The sequence below is a fragment of the Vombatus ursinus genome, unplaced genomic scaffold (assembly GCF_900497805.2).
Source record: "Vombatus ursinus unplaced genomic scaffold, bare-nosed wombat genome assembly UNPS02014772.1, whole genome shotgun sequence".
Lineage (NCBI taxonomy): Eukaryota > Metazoa > Chordata > Mammalia > Diprotodontia > Vombatidae > Vombatus > Vombatus ursinus.
In genome coordinates, this window is record NW_020954550.1 from 35,623,887 (window position 1) to 35,641,282 (window position 17,396).

Genomic DNA, 17,396 nt, shown 5'->3' on the forward strand with positions numbered 1-17,396 from the left:
AGAAAAACTTCTCTGTACAGTGAACTACAGGCGAGGTACCACTGTTTTATACTCAGGAGGACAAAAGGAGCTCGATCCTCTTTCAAATATATTATTCTAAGGTAAAAAAACCTAGGCACCCTTTGAATGTATCAATCATACCTAGGATGCAGGGGGCTGTTAGAATTTTTTTTCACATCATGTTAAACATGTGTAGTCATCAGTCACTGCATCATTTTCTTTCTACATATGGGACCCTTCAGAGTAAAAGTACTCTGGCAAGACTACATCAGGAATTATTAATGGCTCATCATTTTGTTCCTAGATGCACGAAGAAGCAGAGGCTGTCTTATCAACTCCACCAAAGCAACCTATAATTGATACATCAGCCGAATCCTGACCTCATCTTTATGTAGTGTATCTCTTTGGACTTCCTGAAATCCGTCAGAAAAACCTCGCTGACTGGACAACAAAGACAGGAGCATCTTCTGTAGCTTGTTCCAGCAGTTCCTGGTACATGAACAGTATGAACTGCAGATTCTTTTTCCCCTGCAGAAACTTTCCTCCCCAAATATATTCTTTGGGGATATCATCCATTACCAGTTTTATGAATTATATTTACCAAATGTATGCAAGAGCCAAGCACTGAACACCTACAGATTTTTTTCTTTAATTTTAAAAACATAATGAGAGTTGAACAGTAATAAGATAGTATGAAGAAACACCCTTTTACAGGGTTGATTCTGAATTCTTTTTAGGGTAAATAGAAAGATGCCTTGTTTGTTAACTAACTCATATATACCAGGAATCTACATTTCTAAAGGCTACATCTTCCATACTGGGATGTGTTATAACAGCTGGTATTTGGGGGTTAACCTTAGACCTTCCACATTTTTCTTAATGTTTGTAACACTACTTGAGAGGTTTGTAACCTCAGACTGAAAGAAGAGCCTCAGTGACCTGGGACTTTTAACTTATTTTAACGTTACTATAATTGCAAATGGTTATTTTGATTTTGACTCTCTCAGATTTCGTTGCAATGTATTATTATAGGTTATATGAACCAATTAAGGTTTTTCACTACAGTTTCCAATTAAATAAAAAAAAAATTTAATTAAACTAAAATAAAATTATTTGCCCTTTACATATTTTATTCAATGAAATTTCTGTTCCATTTTCATATTCTTAACATGCCATTTTTTCTCAGTGGGAAATTGAATAAGTATTATTTATTGACATTTGGCCTCAGTGTAAAAATGTAAGCAAATTATCTCTTGACTCTTGTGAAGAGAATGGGTTTGTAGATTATTGCCACATTCCATGGGGAAAGCAGAGCCATATTTCCTTAGATGTTGCTTTAATTAATGAGACTGATTATTATGCTAAAAATTGTAGTGAAAAGCCTTAAGTACCAAATTTTGAAGCAGCAGTACTTTAATTTTTATACCAGTATTCTTTCTGAAAATTTTTTGCACAAATTAGATGCAGTGATGGATGAGTTAAGAATACAGTGATTGCCTCTATTACTTTATTAGTGATGTTGCTAAGTTGATGATGGCAGGTTTTGTTTTTCCTTTAAAAAAAAAAACTTTTCAATGTATCTAAGAGATACCTGGAAATCTTTACAGGAATTAACTACATATATGCAAATTTGTATATAAAATAGCACGGAAATCTTCATTAGAATGCTTGTGATTGAAAGGAATTATCATTTTTGATATAAATATATATATATATTATATAAAAAAATATCCAGCTGGACTGAATTAGGACACTTTTTAAAATGACCATTCAGTTTTACCATTTTTGTAGTCACTGTCAGCTTTGACAGTTGTGACATTAACTCATGGCCCCATATGTTACAGATCCTGATCTTAACTGATTTGTTCTTTGAGATGTATGTAAATAGCCCTTTGAACTAGAAAGTAAAACCCACTTATTTCCCAGTTGGACAACTATTTTATTTTATTTACTGGCACTGAAAGTTTTGTTGGGATGAAGCACTTCATCTCACTACATAACACTTCTTGGACTGCACTTAGTGAATTGTTTTTATGTGCACTGTATAGCAACTTACATCAGAGCAGAAAAGCTGCAGGATTGTAACCTGCTTCTACTAGAATTTGGCTTGAGTTTCTCTCATGAAATCCAGTTGAAGGAAAAGCAGAAATAATTTGTTTCAACTTTTCATTTTTCACTAGGTCCCAAGAGTTTTCTGTAATATATTGACAGTACTTAAAAACTTGCCTGTTGACTTGGTCTTTGGGCTTGAAAGATTAAATTACTGCTCCAAAGAACCAACTGTCAGAAATGTTAGACCAAATAGTGGTTAAAAACTCCAAAGGAAATAATGTAGTGATCCTCCCCAAAATGGGATTCATATGCTTTAGACAGTAGTTTCAAACTACCTCATTTAGAATAAGACTATAAAATCTGTGGTTTAAGCCCTCATGAATTAAACCATTAACTCATGTTTGTTTTTTCTTCCCAGAAGTTAAGGCATAAATAAATAGTGGCCTGAACAGTTTTTGACCAGTATTCTATAAGAAACTTAAACTTTGTCGTTTTTACCTATAGCATTTAGTTTGGAGAGACCCATGTAGTTCTCTGGTTATCATTGAGGTTCTAAGGAAATAAAATGTCTGTACTTAGAAAATCATCGTGCTCTTTGGTTAACACTTGGATTCATTGGCAAGCTTAATATTCTATGAGAACTTGTGTCAAAGGTAGCCTTTTATGGTGGAAAATGCTATGCGCCAAGTGCTTAATTTAGATGTTTAAAAAATAAAATCATAGTTGAAAAGTTTAGGAGTGGTGTCAGTGGTAATAAAAAAAATATTTGAGAAATCATCTATTAGTAGATATTACCAGAATATAGATTACAAGAATAATGTCAGTACTGTAGTTTTTCAAGATATGAAATTTTTAGAATTAATTTTAGTCCAAATAAAATTGTATTAATCACTAATAGAAAGAATTATTGAAAAAATTGGAGAAACTTTGGCAGTTCTGCTGGTTATAAACTGTGAATTTCTAATATTGTAAAGTGAATTGTCATTTCCAATTGCAAAATTTGTTTCAAAAGCAATTAATCAACTTCATGTAATTAGATTCTATTTAGATAATGATAAATAAGGAAATCAAATATAAGAGCTTTCATAATAATATTATCTGAAAGTTCTTGACACTTACATTTTTGTTACCTATTTATATTTAGGTGGATAAAAGAGGCAGAGACAGCCCCCATCCCCATCCCCAAAGTTCTTCTAAATATTGTTTGTGCAGTAAAATTCTCTAAGATAAAAAGAATTATATGCATTAAAAATAGGTTTGTAGGCCACATATGCACTGTTAAATAAAATACCCTCAGAAAGAAAAACATGTATACAAAATAAACATAACAGTTCTTGACAAGCAAAGACTTTATTAATTAGCTTCTCTTTAACCAGAGCATGACTGATTTTTCAGGGCACGGTAATAATGGCAAAGTATTCAACTATGACTTGGAAGCTTATGTAGACTTATACTTAACGCAAAATTTTGTTCAGTAACATTCAGAAGATACATTTTGCATACCGTAAAGCACATATCATTAAGCAATAAATACCAATCTAATATTTTTTTTTATCTAGCAGATCTGCAATTGTTTTGCATGTTGAATAGAATGCTAATTTATATAAGAAAAGCTTTGTAAATTAGCCTGCTTTAAGAACAGCCTTCGGAAACTTCCTTTGAGAAGGTTTTTCCCTGAGAGATAATGTGAAGTGTTGAATGCTTCCAATTCTGTTTTCAGTGCACAATTCATTATGACATGAACATGGAAAAAGTGAATTTCTTAATTGATTGTATGACAGAAATTTTAATGAGAATTAGCCTTTTGGAATGAGAGAATATTTGTTATTGAAAAGATCTTCCATGATATAAGTTAGGTCTCCAATTATATGAGCTTCACTCCCATCTTTCCATATACAAAATGCATTGTTAATTAAACACTTTGGTTTCACTACAGAGAGATTTCCTTATTAACATATACCAGAGAAATCAAATAGTTATGCTTATGAAAAAAATAATTAGAACGCTTAAATATTGCCACAAGTGATTTCCTTTTTTTTTAAGTTCCTGGTTTCCAGGGAGTTCTGTTCATTCACAATAGGTCTGTATGCAGAACATGGACTTTTTTTCCTTTGGAATATTTTTATAAGGTAGATAGATGGATAGCTATGCCACAGCATGCATAAATTGCACATTTTGCTTGACTTCCTTTGTAAGATACCTATTTAATTTGAGAAATGTAATTTATGCCAAAAAAATTAACTTGCAATTTTGCCACTGAATAGGTTGATTTAGCACAAAATACAAAGTCTTTGGGGGGGAAAGGAAAACATTTCATCTTTGTAGTTGAAAAAATGTTGCAATACTGGTCTGTCAGTAACCCTAAAGCTGTTATTATAAGAGATTGGTGTAAATTAATTGTTTTAAAGAGTGGGAAGGGATTGTGAAAATCTCAGACTTATTCTCCCTCCCCATGCAGTTTTTTTCTTTTTTTTTTTTTAATTTAGTAATCGCTGCTACATATTTGGAGGTTCTAGTGTTTGTAGGTCACTGAACAGACATTGAAATCTGATTTATATTGTATACCTGTAACATAGAAAGAAAAAGTATTTATATATTTTCTGTAAGAATATTTCATTGAACTGTGTATAATTTAAACAAAGAGGTTTGTTCCCAAATGGTTTTGCCCACCTTGATTTTTCTTTTTGGTGGTTTTTGTATAGTGTGTACAGTTTATGTCTCTGGGCATTAAAAGCCTCCTGAAGCGTAATCTTATCAAAGGGATATGTTGTTAATAAAATGTACTTAAAATTCTTAAAGTGGTACTGTTTTCTTTACTTGAAATTTAAGAAATTGAGATGGCTGTAGGTATGACTTACAAGAATTGAATTGGGTCATTATGCTTCTTAAACAGTGACTATCCAGCAAAATTATTTTTTGCAAGCTACAGTTTGAGATTTAGGTCAACGATTAACATCAATATGTAGTTTGAACATTTAGCATTTTTCCTTTGAAAGAGCTTTTTTTGGTAATATTTTTGCAGACAACTCAGTCTTCCCCAAGTATCTGTGATTATAGGGCATGGCTCCAGGAAATCCACCTTTTAGATGGAGCAATACTCTCTTTTAAGTGGAAATTACATTAAAAAGCAAGCAATATTCTTAGTGTTCCCGGTGGAAAATGGTATCATTTCCCTTGTGTTCTTAGTTGTTTTGGTGATAATATTACAAGAAAAACTGACTGGAATTCAGCTCATTTTGATCAATAAAATATCACAATGTTATTTGTTAAGGTTAATTGTAACAAATTTATAGTATAAATTATATTCCAATTTTATAGTGTAAGTCTATAGAAAAAAATTTGAAATATAGGCATTGCTTTGTGATACGTATGAATAGCTTGATTTAACACAATGAATTTGGGGAAGGGGAGGGTTTACAGACATGTTCCAGTACTGACTTGTTGCCTTAGAACATATATATAGATATAGATATATTCCTATATCTATATAGATATAGGAATATATCTATATCTATATATATATATGAGAAAAGTTCTCCATGAATCAAACTTATGTGGATCAAATCATTGTTATATTGAATTCCAGCATAAAATTGGAAGTGTGTTGCAATTAAGGTTCCAGCTTATATGAAAAAGCACTTGATAATGTAGTTAGCCTTTTTAAAATTATATATTTGAAAGGAGGAAAGGGTAGGTCTTAAGAGGAAATAGTGTAGTGATGTTATTTTACTATGAGACGTGAAATCCTGTAGGCTTTGAAAAATTGAAGTTGATCATTCAGAGGGCAAATCATATACTGGATGTGACCAGGCTGCAAAATAATACAAGGAATTTATGCAAGAAAAAACAAAATTCAGTTAAGAGCAAGGAATCACCAATGGACAAACAGCCTATGGTCTTCCATTGCTATATTCTAGATGTCAAAAGATCAAAAGAAAGGCTCCTATCATGTTATTTAGACTCCCTTCCCATCCCTGCCCATGGTGACTTTATGGAAAAACATGGATGAGTCAGAGGATGTGCAGGCACGAATAGATTGCCATCTATAGGAAATACCTTGATATCATGTATTTAACAAAAACAGTGGCTTAGGAGTGAGATCTATTCTAGTCCTGGCTGTGCACCAACTTAGCTATTTTACACTGAGCAAATGACAGAACTTGTCTGAGCTTTGGTTTCCTTATCAGTAAAATGATGAAATTGAACTAATATGTCCTTTCCAGCTCAAAAGTTCTATGAGTCTATAAATAATACTCAAAATTTACAGAACAATAATTGGTACACTAAATACAAACACAATACAAAAATGCATTGAAATTTAAAATAATTGTTTAAAAAAGAAACCAAACCCTTATTTTCCCCAAGGTTTAGGGCAGGAAGAGATGTCCTGTTTTGCCTAAGCTTTTAAATTTAGGTTATCTTTATCCTAAAATATTACCTTATTATCTTGTTTTAATTTAAAAGCAATAGGTAGTTCCTTATCTTCCTGTTTTCCTTTCTGTTGTTCTGCTTTTGCCTTTTTATCACTTCTGATCCCTCCACCTCCTTTTTTTTCTCTAATTCTAGTCATCCTTTTCTTAATCTTTACTCTTGTCTTAGCTGAGCTTATACTATTAAAGGGCTTATCTCCAAATTTTATTCCACTAGCCTTTCTCTCTCAAACCCACAGAAAATGATGGGAAACAGACTTTTGTACCTGCCACAATGTGAAAAGGATGCGAAAGCCCTTGGTTATGAAACTTGTGTGATGTTTTCAAGAGATGCAATCCCAGTGTAGGAGAGAATCAGAAAAACTCTTAATTGTGTAATAATGGGAAAGTCACTTGATATGGTGTTAAGGTGAAACATTTTGTTACAGTTTGAAATACGAATATAAGACTTGAAGTAACTTTGTTACATCTGAAATATAAGGTCATGTTAAGAAGTGATATTATCCACAAATCACCAACATAATGTGTATAGATTGATGTTTTAAGTAATTCATAAAGTGACACACTTTGATTTCAATGAAGAAACATAAATACCAGGAGATATCTTGACTCTGCAAACCCAGAAGGCTTCTTGTGAGTGATAGGTGATTTAAAATAGTTCCTTCCGTACCTTTATGTTCTTTGCAGGTGCCTAACCCACGTTTCCCTGAAGAAAGCTCTCTGTGTCTAGGGGACACAGTCCAAGCAGAAGCTAATTCTCTACGTTGTTCATGCCTGAAATGCCAAATGGGGCAAAGAGGTACTTTTCATATAAGATGTGGTTATTACTCTCTCTTAAGACACACAAACAAAAGGGGACAGCCAGCTAGCCTTTACTTGTGGAGAATGCAGGAACAGTTCATCATATTTTCTCTGTCATTTCAGTACTGCTATATTGTGAGGCAAGAAGGCTTAGGTATCTTAGGTTTGGAATATATGATAGTCACAAAACTTAGGAAGCTTGAAAGAGTCAAATATTCAACCAAACATTTATTAAAATACTGTGTGCCAGGTACTAGAGATAAAAAGATAAAAAATGAAATTGTCTCTGCTTACGAGGAATGATTTCAATACATATGTATAGAAAAATACAAGCTAATCTGAGGAAGGAGGGAATGCTACCTAGTAATTTTAGGAGACCAAGAAAAGCTTATAGGAGTTAGCACCAGAAGTGAACCTTAAAAAAAGGTAAAGTAGGAGAGCCAAATCAAAGAAGAGAAAGGAAGAAGTTCATCCAAGTACACTTACACAGACTTCACCAAACAGATATAGAAAATGCACCAGACAATCTTGATGGGCAAATCCAGAAAAAAAATCATAGTCCAGGTCAGCATAGGCAGAAACAAACAGAAGTCTAGGGACAGGTTGGGTTAGTAACAAGTGGAGCACAGAGCACTCTAGCACTGGAGGAGGCTGTGTACCACGGTAAGAGGTCTTAGAACTCAACTGGACCATCATGACAGTGTGAACTGGCAGCTTTGTCACCCATGACCCACTTCCAGGTCACAGAATTAGAATGTAGTGAGAACAGACCTGTGTTCTGGTATGGAGACCCAGGGCAGTGTATGGAGAAAGAAATTTCAGAAGCCAGTAGTACCAGTTGTGTGGTTTAGACCTAAGGCACAAAGTGGGGTCTTACTTCCAGTGTCTAGCCCAGTTTGCAGAAGAATAAAAGGGCAGAAATCTCAGAACAAAGGGAAGCCTACAGTTCTGCTGCTCTGAGTCAACAGAGCTCACCAGCTGGCATTAGTAGGGGCAGAGTCTATAGAAGTTTACTTTTCCAGACACAAACCCAGGTCAGAAATTTGTGGAGCTCAGACCAATGGGTTGGCAATCAGATTTTGCCAGACTAGGCCATTTGGGGAGCATTGAAAGCTTGCAGGTCACTAGCCTGCACCTCAATACTCCAAGAAAGCAACAGGACCAGCTTCCCTCTAGAAGTGTGGCAAAGCCAAGCCCTAACATTAAGTCTGAAGTCAGGAAGAATGGAAAAACAAAGAATCCCGCTGTAACTAGCTACTTTTGGTAACAGGTACTCACACAAACTCTGAAGAGAATGACTCTAGAACATCCTTAAGCAATGCCTCACAGAAAAATATAGCTCAGGCAAACTCAACTAGAATTCCTGGAAAAGATGAAGCAAGAGTTTGAAAAAAGAATTTAAAAAAATATTTTTATAAGTGAAATGAGAGTGCTCAAGACAAAAATTGAGGGGAAATGAGAACTATGGAAGAAAGAGGTGGAAAGAGAATTGATAGCTTGGCATCAGAGGTACAAAACCTTTCCCAAGAAACAAACTCCCTGAAAATTCAAATGGAACAAATAGAAGCCAGTGACTTCATGAGGCAACAAGAAACACTAAAACAAAGCCAAAGGGTTTAAAAAAAGAAGAAAATGGAAGGTATCTCATAGCAAAAACAATTGACCTAGAAAGCAAATTAATGAGAAAAAAATCAAGAATCACTGGATTGTCAATGTCATGACCAAAGAGTCTAGACATTCTATTTCAAGAAATCTTAATCCCCAGATCTCTTAAAACCAGAGGGCAAAGTCAAAATAAAAAGAATCCACCTGCCTCCTGAAAGAAACCTCAAAATGAAAACATCCAGGAAACATCATAGCTGAAATCCAGAGCTTCCAGGTCAAAGACAAAATATTGCAAGCAGTCAGGAAGAAATAATTCAAGTACTAAGAAGCCAGAGTCAAGACCACACGTTATTTAGCAGCCACCATTATAAAGTGGAGAACTTGTAACACAATATTTCAGAAGGAAGAGGATTATGGGTTTATAATCAAGAATAATCTAGCGGTAGCTAGATACTGCAGTGGATAGAATACCAGCCCTAGAGTCAGGAGGACCTGAGTTCAAATCTGGCCTCAGACACATGATACTCACTATCTGTGTGACCCTGGGCAAGTCACTTAACCCCTATAGCCTCACCCGAAGGAAAAAAAAATAGAATAAGTTAACCAACAAAACTGAGTATAATTCTACAGGTCCTTCTAATTGACCTTCAATGAAATAGAGAACTTCCAAGCATTCCTGATGAAAAACATAAAAAAGTGAATATGAATGAACAATGATAAAAGACTAAACAAGGATAAGCTACTTAGATTCAGATAAGAGAAGATAATACATGATGATCCTCTGTGAACCCTAATTGAAGTCCAATTAGACAAGACCTGGGAATGGTTCTGTTAAGTCTTGATGATCTTAAAGAAAAGAATGGAAAGAAGGGAAGTGGCATATGCTTGGGGGAGGAAAGAGGGGAAGGAAATACAGGACAAATTATCTCACATAATGAGGGTACACTAGTAGGCTTCCACACTAACAAGAAGGAGAGGGTGAGGGGACCAGCTGACATGAACACTCTTTTATCCGAACCAGTCAAAACAAAGAACCTATACATAGTTGGGTACAGAAATACATTTCACTCAATGAGGCAATAGAAGAGAAAGGAAAGTGGAGAAAAAGAATAGACTAAGGGAATGATTAGTTCCAAGCAAAACAAATTCTAAGGATATACAGAAATAGTTAAAGTTCTCAATGAGGTGGCAAAGAATGGGAATCCGAGTAGGTGTCCCTAATTCGGTTAAATGAATGAACAAGTTACGATATATGAATGTGACAGTACTATTGTGCTGAACTTTTATCAAAGTAATGACAACCAGTATTTCAGGGGACTAATGATGAAACATGCTGTGTACCTCCTGATAGAGAAATGAAGGATTCAGAATGAAGAATGACACAGATATTTTTATATCGCCAATGTGGAAATTTGTTGTGATTGACTATATGTATTTGTAATCAGTTTTGGCAGCTTTTTGGTATTCCAGTGGAGGTAGAGGGTTTGCAGAGTGGGGGAGGGGGTGGAGGAGAGCGAGTTTAAGGCAAATCTTGGCTGATTAAGACTACATATGTAGGTGTGTGTGTGTATACATATGTGTATATATATATATATAATGTATGTATGTATGTATAGATATGTGTGTATGTATAAAGAAATCTTGGGAACTCTGATCACAATGACCAACCACAATTCCTAAGGACCCACGATGAAACATGCTGCCCACCTACTGATAGAGAAGTGATGGACTCAGAGTGCAGGCATTATTTTTTAGACATGAGCAGTGAGAAATTTTGTTTTGCTTGATTGTCCATATTTATAACAGGAGTATTGGATTTGTTTTTTGTTTTGTTTTTGGCTTTCTCAGTGTGGGGGGAAGGGATAAAGGAAGTGGGAAAGAGAGAAGACTAATCTTTGTTTGAAAATAAATAAAATTTCTTTTAAAAAATAGCTAAGGTAGAGGTGAGGAGGGTATATATTCCATGAAGGGGGCACAGTCTATGCAAATATATGGAGGTAAGAGATGGATTTTGGCTTGGAACAGAAACTTTAAAGGTGAGTAAAGGGAAATGTCCATTAAAATAAGCTAGAATCAGCTTGGAAAGGGCTTTAAACTGGAGGTGATATTTTATCCTAGTGGCAACTGGGGAGCAGTGAAGAAGATCTTTTGAGAAAGAGAGTGACACAATCAAACCTGTGCCTTACAAATATTATTTTGGCAACAGGGAGAAAGATGGATTCGGGAGTATAGAGATTCAAAGCAGAGAAACTAATTAGGAGGTTATAACAATTGTCCAGATAAGCGGTTATGAGGGCCTGAAATAGGAACTCAGTAATAGCTTCATAGATGGAGGTGAAGGGGATGAATGTGAGAGGTTATTATGGAGTTTGAATGTAATGGGCTGAGCTAATAGTCAGCCCACTAAAAATAACTTCACTTTTATGTATCATTTTTGCAGTGTATGTTTTTAATATTCTTAAATTCTTTAACTCTTTAATATTCTTAAATATCTTAAAGTTTGTTTCATTAAACCTGGTATTTTACATTTCTTTTTGAGGGTACTAAAATCAACCAGTGTTGTCGTTTTTTTTTTTTTATTTAACACTCTACCATAAACAGAATAAAGGAGATTTTCAGAGGTAATATTCTTGATGGAAAAAGAATAGATATTGAGGGTGAATGAGATTTTTAAGAAAAGAAGAAAAAAAAATCTCAGTAGAAAAAAACAAAACCAAGTCACTGAAAGAAAGTGGAAGGGTCTCCAGTGGTAGATAATGTCAGTTATCTTGCAGCTTACTACAGTAATTTTAGTTTTCACTCTCTTCAGGTACACATGCAACTACAGCATCATCTTCAAATCACTTCAAAACATGTTCCAAAACACCAATCCCAAGATCCCTCAGGATATGTTCCCATAGTAACTAGCCAGAATTAATGCCCACCAACAAGTTGTATTTGCTGAAATGTATCGCCTTGAGATTCAGTTTATAAAATGAGCATCCAAGTACAATCCTTTTGTCTCTAAAGTACTAAATGTGGAAGCAGGACTCACTCAGTAGAAACAGTTTCTCTCAGAAATAGAGCTGGAAGGTCCCACGATGGCAGCCTTGAAAGCTACCTTTTCAAAAAAAAAAATTGAGAAAAAGATAAAGTGCCTATCTATCAGAAAATGAGTTTTATTATGAAGAGGCAGCATAGTAAATAAGCTCCCTCAGGCACTGTTTTCTAAGGTCAACCTTTTTTTTTCTTCTTCCCAAGGTAAGCAGAAGAATGTGCAAAATGTTCCTCTGGCCATGAAGCCGGGCAGGATTGCCAAGGCCCTGCAGGACTTCTTATGCATGCAATCCCATGCCTCTTGTGCCTGACTGAGGAATGATACCAGATGTGCCACGTTGTACCTAAGCTCACAAGCAATGAGGGTATGGAACTCGGTGTCATGGAGCATGAAGGTATGAAACATGTTTACTGGTTAGCACGGCTTTTCAAGTTGGTCTAAAGAGGCAACTGAGATGGGTCTGTCACCTTCTGGAGGAAAGGACAGAGCCAAGCCTGCAGGTATCACCATTTGCATTTTGTACTCCGAGCAGTGTGCTGGCTCAGGAAGATTAGGTGAAGAGTTGCCTTTGTCTCCAGACATGGTTGGGGCCAACTGGGATACATAATTCAAACTGACTTCTTCTCCAGCAGGAGTATTGCCAAATGGTCTGATGTAGTCCTTGTCTACCTTTAGTAAATGCTCAGAAGACTCCACAGACATCATTTGGTCTGTGGGTATCATCTGATTTTGGCTACAAGAACCAGAGTCAGATGCTGCCTGACAATAAGTGAAGTTCTCAAAACAAATGCAAGCTTGAGAGTCCAAGGCATCTTTTCCCACTGGAAGGAGGTAGAGATAGGCAGGTGTGGTGATCTCATTCCCCACAAGTATTGTCCTCAATCCCTGTGTTTTACTTATTTCTGGCTTGTTCACAACTTCAATGGCGTCAGGAATACAGTCACTAGTATTCAGTATGGCCTGGTGAATATTGCCCTAGAAAATAATCAACAAAATAATTGCTAAAGCAGACAAATGTATAAAGTTCAGAAAAATAACCTGTTTTTAAACATTTCCCCTCCTAATAACTGAGATGATGCTTCAGTGTTTTATCCTGATCACAGCAACTAATTGAAGGTGATGGTTTAAAAGCAAAGGATTCAAGCTATTTTTACATTTTTATTTTACTGTTTGAGAGTGAAGAGGGACAATCCCTTTTCACCCTGTTCTTGACGTTTGTCCCCCTAAGAAGCCCATATTTTCCTACTTTCCTTCACAAGTCCAAGGAAAGCACTGTCATCATAGGCCTGATCCAATAGTATCTAATTTGGGTTCCCTTACAGCTGTAGATCTATGATGTTATATTGGGGCATCTAGGTGGCGCAGTGGATAGAGCACTGGCCCTGGAGTCAGGAGGACCTAAGTTCAAATCTGGCCTCAGATATATAACACTCACTAGCTGTGTGATTCTGGGCAAGTCACTTAACCCCAACTGCCTCAAAAAAAAAAAAGGGATACTGTATCTATGATCTTATATAACCTATGCAGTATTTTTTAAATTAATTTTTTTTCAATTAATGAAAATCTGCCTTCTTCTGTGTCCCTTGAGAAAGTAAAAAACAAAATAAACCACTGTTATAAACATACAGTAGTAAAGTAAAACAAATTCTTGCATTGGTCATGTCAAATATATATGTGTGTATGTATACACACATACATGCATATATGTTTGCATGTATGTATAAAATATATATCAGAGTGGAAGTGTCTGTATACACATACACATATTTACACTCTGAGTCGTCACCTCTCTATGAGGAGATGGGTAGTGTGTTAAATCATAAGACCTCTGAAATGGTTGTTAGTCATTGAGTTGATCAGAGCTATTAAGTTTTTCAAAGTTGTCTTTATCATATTGTTTCGGTTTACCTGTATAAATTATTCTCCTGGTTCTCCTCCATTATGTATCAATTCACAGAAGTCTTCCCAGGTTTCTCTGAAACCATTTACTTCATCATTTCTTACAGCACAATAGTAGTCCATTACATTTATCTAACACCATTTGTTCAGCTATTCTTCAACTAATGGGCGATCACCTCAGTTTCCAAATTTTTGTCACCACAAAAAGGACTGTCATAAATATTTTGGTACATGTAGGGCTTGTTTCCTCTTATTTTTATCTCTTTGGAGTATATATTACTAGTATTGCTGGGTCAAGGTGTATGCACAGTTTAATAGCTTTTGGGCCATAGTTACAAATTCCTTTCCATAGTGACTGAACAACTCCACAGTTCTACCACTAGTGCATTAATGTACCTGTTTTCTCATACCCCCTTAAGATGTGTCATTTTCCTTTTTTTTTTTTGTTCAACTCTGCCAATCTGATGAGGGTGAGGTAGGACCTCAGAGTTGTTTTAATTTGTATTTCTCTAATTATTTGTGATTTAGAGCATTTTAAAAGTATGGTTATTAATAGCTTTCATTTCTTCCTCTGAAAACTGCCAGTTTGTATTCTTTGACCACTTATCAGTTGGGAAATAGATCTCATTCTCATAAATTTGAATGAATTTCCTACAAATCTTAGAAATGAAACCTTTATCAGAAAAACCTGCTACAATTTTTTCCCCTTTTACTAATTTCTTTTCTAAGTTTGGTTGCATTGGTTTTGTTTGTGCAAAACCTTTTAAATTTTATGTAATTAAAATTACCCATTTTACCTTCTTTGATCCTTTCTAGATTTTATTTGGTCAGAATTCTTCCTACTATCCACAGACAGATCTGATAGTTAATTTCCTTGCTCTCTAAATTTTCTATGATATCACCCTTTATGTCTAAATCATGTCCCCATTTATCTTGGTATACAGTATGAGATGTTGATCCATAAGTAGTTTCTGCCGATCTGCTTCCCAGTTTTCCCAACAGTTTTTGTTAAATAGTGAGGTCTTACCCCAAAAGCTAATTTTTGGTTTTATCAAACACTAGGCTGTTATGCTCATTTGCTTCTGCATATCGGGTACCTAAATTGTTCCACTGACCCCCTTTCTGTTTCATGACCTATATCAAATTGTTTTGATGATTACTATTTTACAGTATAGTTTGAGATCTGGTATTGCTAGGCCCACTTCCTCCACATTCATTATATAGTACTTTTTCACTGTTTCTCACCTTGAATTTCATCAGTGACAGGACACTGCTCTTATAAGGGTCTGGAATATCAGGGAAGCACTTCTCCTTCACCCTAGAACAACAATAAAAGTAGTATTAAATGATCAACATATCAAAACATTTCTATGTGAAATAATTTTAAACAAAAAAAGTGGTCTTTCTCTCTTCATTCACACACACTAAAAATAGTACTAAAAACTTAATTGAATACTTTGGTCTATGGCTTCTTTCTCTCCTTCCTCTTCTGTTTTTTTTTTTCCTCCTAGCAAATTCAATGATTTTCAATTGAATTCCAACTGACTTTTTCTAGTTTTAATAAGGCATACCTCTGTCTCTCCTAATAGGAAAGCTTTTTAACACTTACCACTGAATTTTCAAGTTCAACCCGATGATGAGCAGCAGAGAAAATAAAGCCATGGGAAGTATTATAGTCATCATTAAATTGGCTGAAGAAAGAAGAAAAATTTTTGAATGAATAACTTTTGCTTCTGCCATAAGCTCAATATTAAAAATAAATCTGCATGTGGAGAATAGTTTATTAATCCTCAGCTTTTACCCGTGACAGAAATTTAATTTTTTCCTTTCCAATATTTCCTTTATCAGTATTGATGTTCTTTACATATTATTTAAAAAAACAACAACAACAAGCTAACACCTTATCCAACAGATAAGGGGGTCAAAGGATATGATACATATATATACATATATGTATATCTATGTGTGTGTGTGTGTGTATACACCTTCAACAACTATATTTTTAAAAACTGTTCCAAATTACTAATGATAAGAGAAATACAAGTTAAATAGCCTCTTAAATTTGAAAAGATGGTAATAGTGTTGGAAAGACTAAAGACAGATTAGCACATCAATACACTTAGTAGAACTGCAGTTTGGTCCATTTGTTCTAGAAAATAATTTGGAATTATTCTACAAAAGTTAGTGAGCTGTTCATACCCTTTCACCCAGTTATCAGACTGGTGGACAGATAGATGCCTGATGGAGGTCAATGATATCCCTTTTCTCCACCCATTTTCCAATTCAATTTGCCAGACTCTAGACAAATGTTTTTTTCCTAATGTCATTAGCAATATAACACATGAAGATTTTTTAAAAATGCATTTTTGTACTTGTTTTACCCTATCCCCCTTTTCCATGCCTTGAAAGAGATTCTCCCCACACCCACACACACATCCCTTCTCCATACCACCCTCCCTGTCCATACGACCATATTTTTGAAATCCTTCTTTTCTTTCAAGGCCCAGTGCACACACCACCTCCTCTGTGAAGCTTTCTGTGATCTACTCTTCTTCGTCTCTCCAGCCACTTTGACCTCCCTCACACACTCTACCTTGAATTATATTTGTACATGCTGGATCCCCCATCTAGATTATAAATTCTTTAAGGGTGAGGATTGTATAATTTTTCATCTTTGTATTCCTATTGACTTGTACATAGTGTCTAAAAATGTTTGCTGAGTGAATGGTTGAATGTTAAATGGAAATTAAGTTCAATGAACAATTGAGCTCCAAAAATAAGATTACAAAACCCACGAAATAGTTTTTTGCCCAAAAGGAGTTTATATTAGAAGAAGGAAGAGGTAGAAGCAGAAGAGAAGGTAGAGGAAGGAGAGGAGAAGAAGGAGGAGGAAGGAAATGGGGTTGAATAAGGAGGAGGAACAGCACATCCACAAACAAATACGATTCAAGGGAAAAAACTGATGGAGGCAAAGGAGAAATCCATACCAAGTACTGAGGAGTACTTGGAGGAGAGACTGAGTCCCTTCTTTGTTGGGGTTTTGATTTTTCTAACTCACTGTTTTCATGGGTTCCTGTTGTGACCTTTATAATGCCAGCAAGGCTGTCTCCACCACCTGTGAATGCTTTCACTTCAAAACTGTATGTTGAATTTGGTTGCAGTTTTTTCACATTGAAAGTCTTTTGTTTTGTATCTGAAACTGTGTACATACAGACTACTATATTATCTAGAAAAAGAAAAGAAAAGAAAATTGTCAGTTCATTAAAAGCATAGGAGAAAACAGAAGACGTCAATAAGAAATATTTTGTGAAAAAGCATGGGAGATAAAAGTTAATTTGTACATTGTTTATCATGACTTGAGTGGACTGGGCAGCTAAGGACCTCACAAATGTCTCAAAACTTTTTCAATTTTCAAAATCTGTATTTCCCTTAGCCTCTTCCTAAAAGCCAGTCTTCCATCTTTCCCCTCTAGCTCCCCATCCCAGGTCAGATTTTTATCATTTCAAGCAAGGGGTCTCTCTCTCTCTCTCTCTCTCTCTCTCTCTCTCTCTCTCTCTCTCTCTCTCTCTCTC

The 17,396-nt window shown here is 35.3% G+C and overlaps 2 protein-coding genes across 11 annotated transcripts in view; one reads left to right on the forward strand and one right to left on the reverse strand.

Annotated features, from left to right (window-relative positions):
- RICTOR (RPTOR independent companion of MTOR complex 2) overlaps positions 1–4,845 on the forward strand; it is a 130,556-nt gene extending 125,711 nt beyond the window's left edge. For all 6 annotated transcript variants that reach the window (XM_027863345.1, XM_027863346.1, XM_027863348.1 and 3 more), the window contains one exon: positions 305–4,845. In XM_027863345.1, the coding sequence (XP_027719146.1) occupies positions 305–379 (75 nt within the window). In that variant the 3' untranslated portion in view covers positions 380–4,845. The remainder of the gene's footprint in view (positions 1–304) is intronic.
- A 6,584-nt stretch (positions 4,846–11,429) lies between these two features.
- The window catches only part of OSMR (oncostatin M receptor), a 75,744-nt gene continuing 69,777 nt past the window's right edge, over positions 11,430–17,396 (reverse strand). For all 5 annotated transcript variants that reach the window (XM_027863499.1, XM_027863498.1, XM_027863500.1 and 2 more), the window contains 4 exons: positions 16,883–17,050; positions 15,434–15,515; positions 15,070–15,142; positions 11,430–12,900 (listed from right to left, as the gene is read on the reverse strand). In XM_027863499.1, coding sequence (XP_027719300.1) covers positions 12,340–12,900; positions 15,070–15,142; positions 15,434–15,515; positions 16,883–17,050 — 884 coding nt within the window. In that variant the 3' untranslated portion in view covers positions 11,430–12,339. The remainder of the gene's footprint in view (positions 12,901–15,069; positions 15,143–15,433; positions 15,516–16,882; positions 17,051–17,396) is intronic.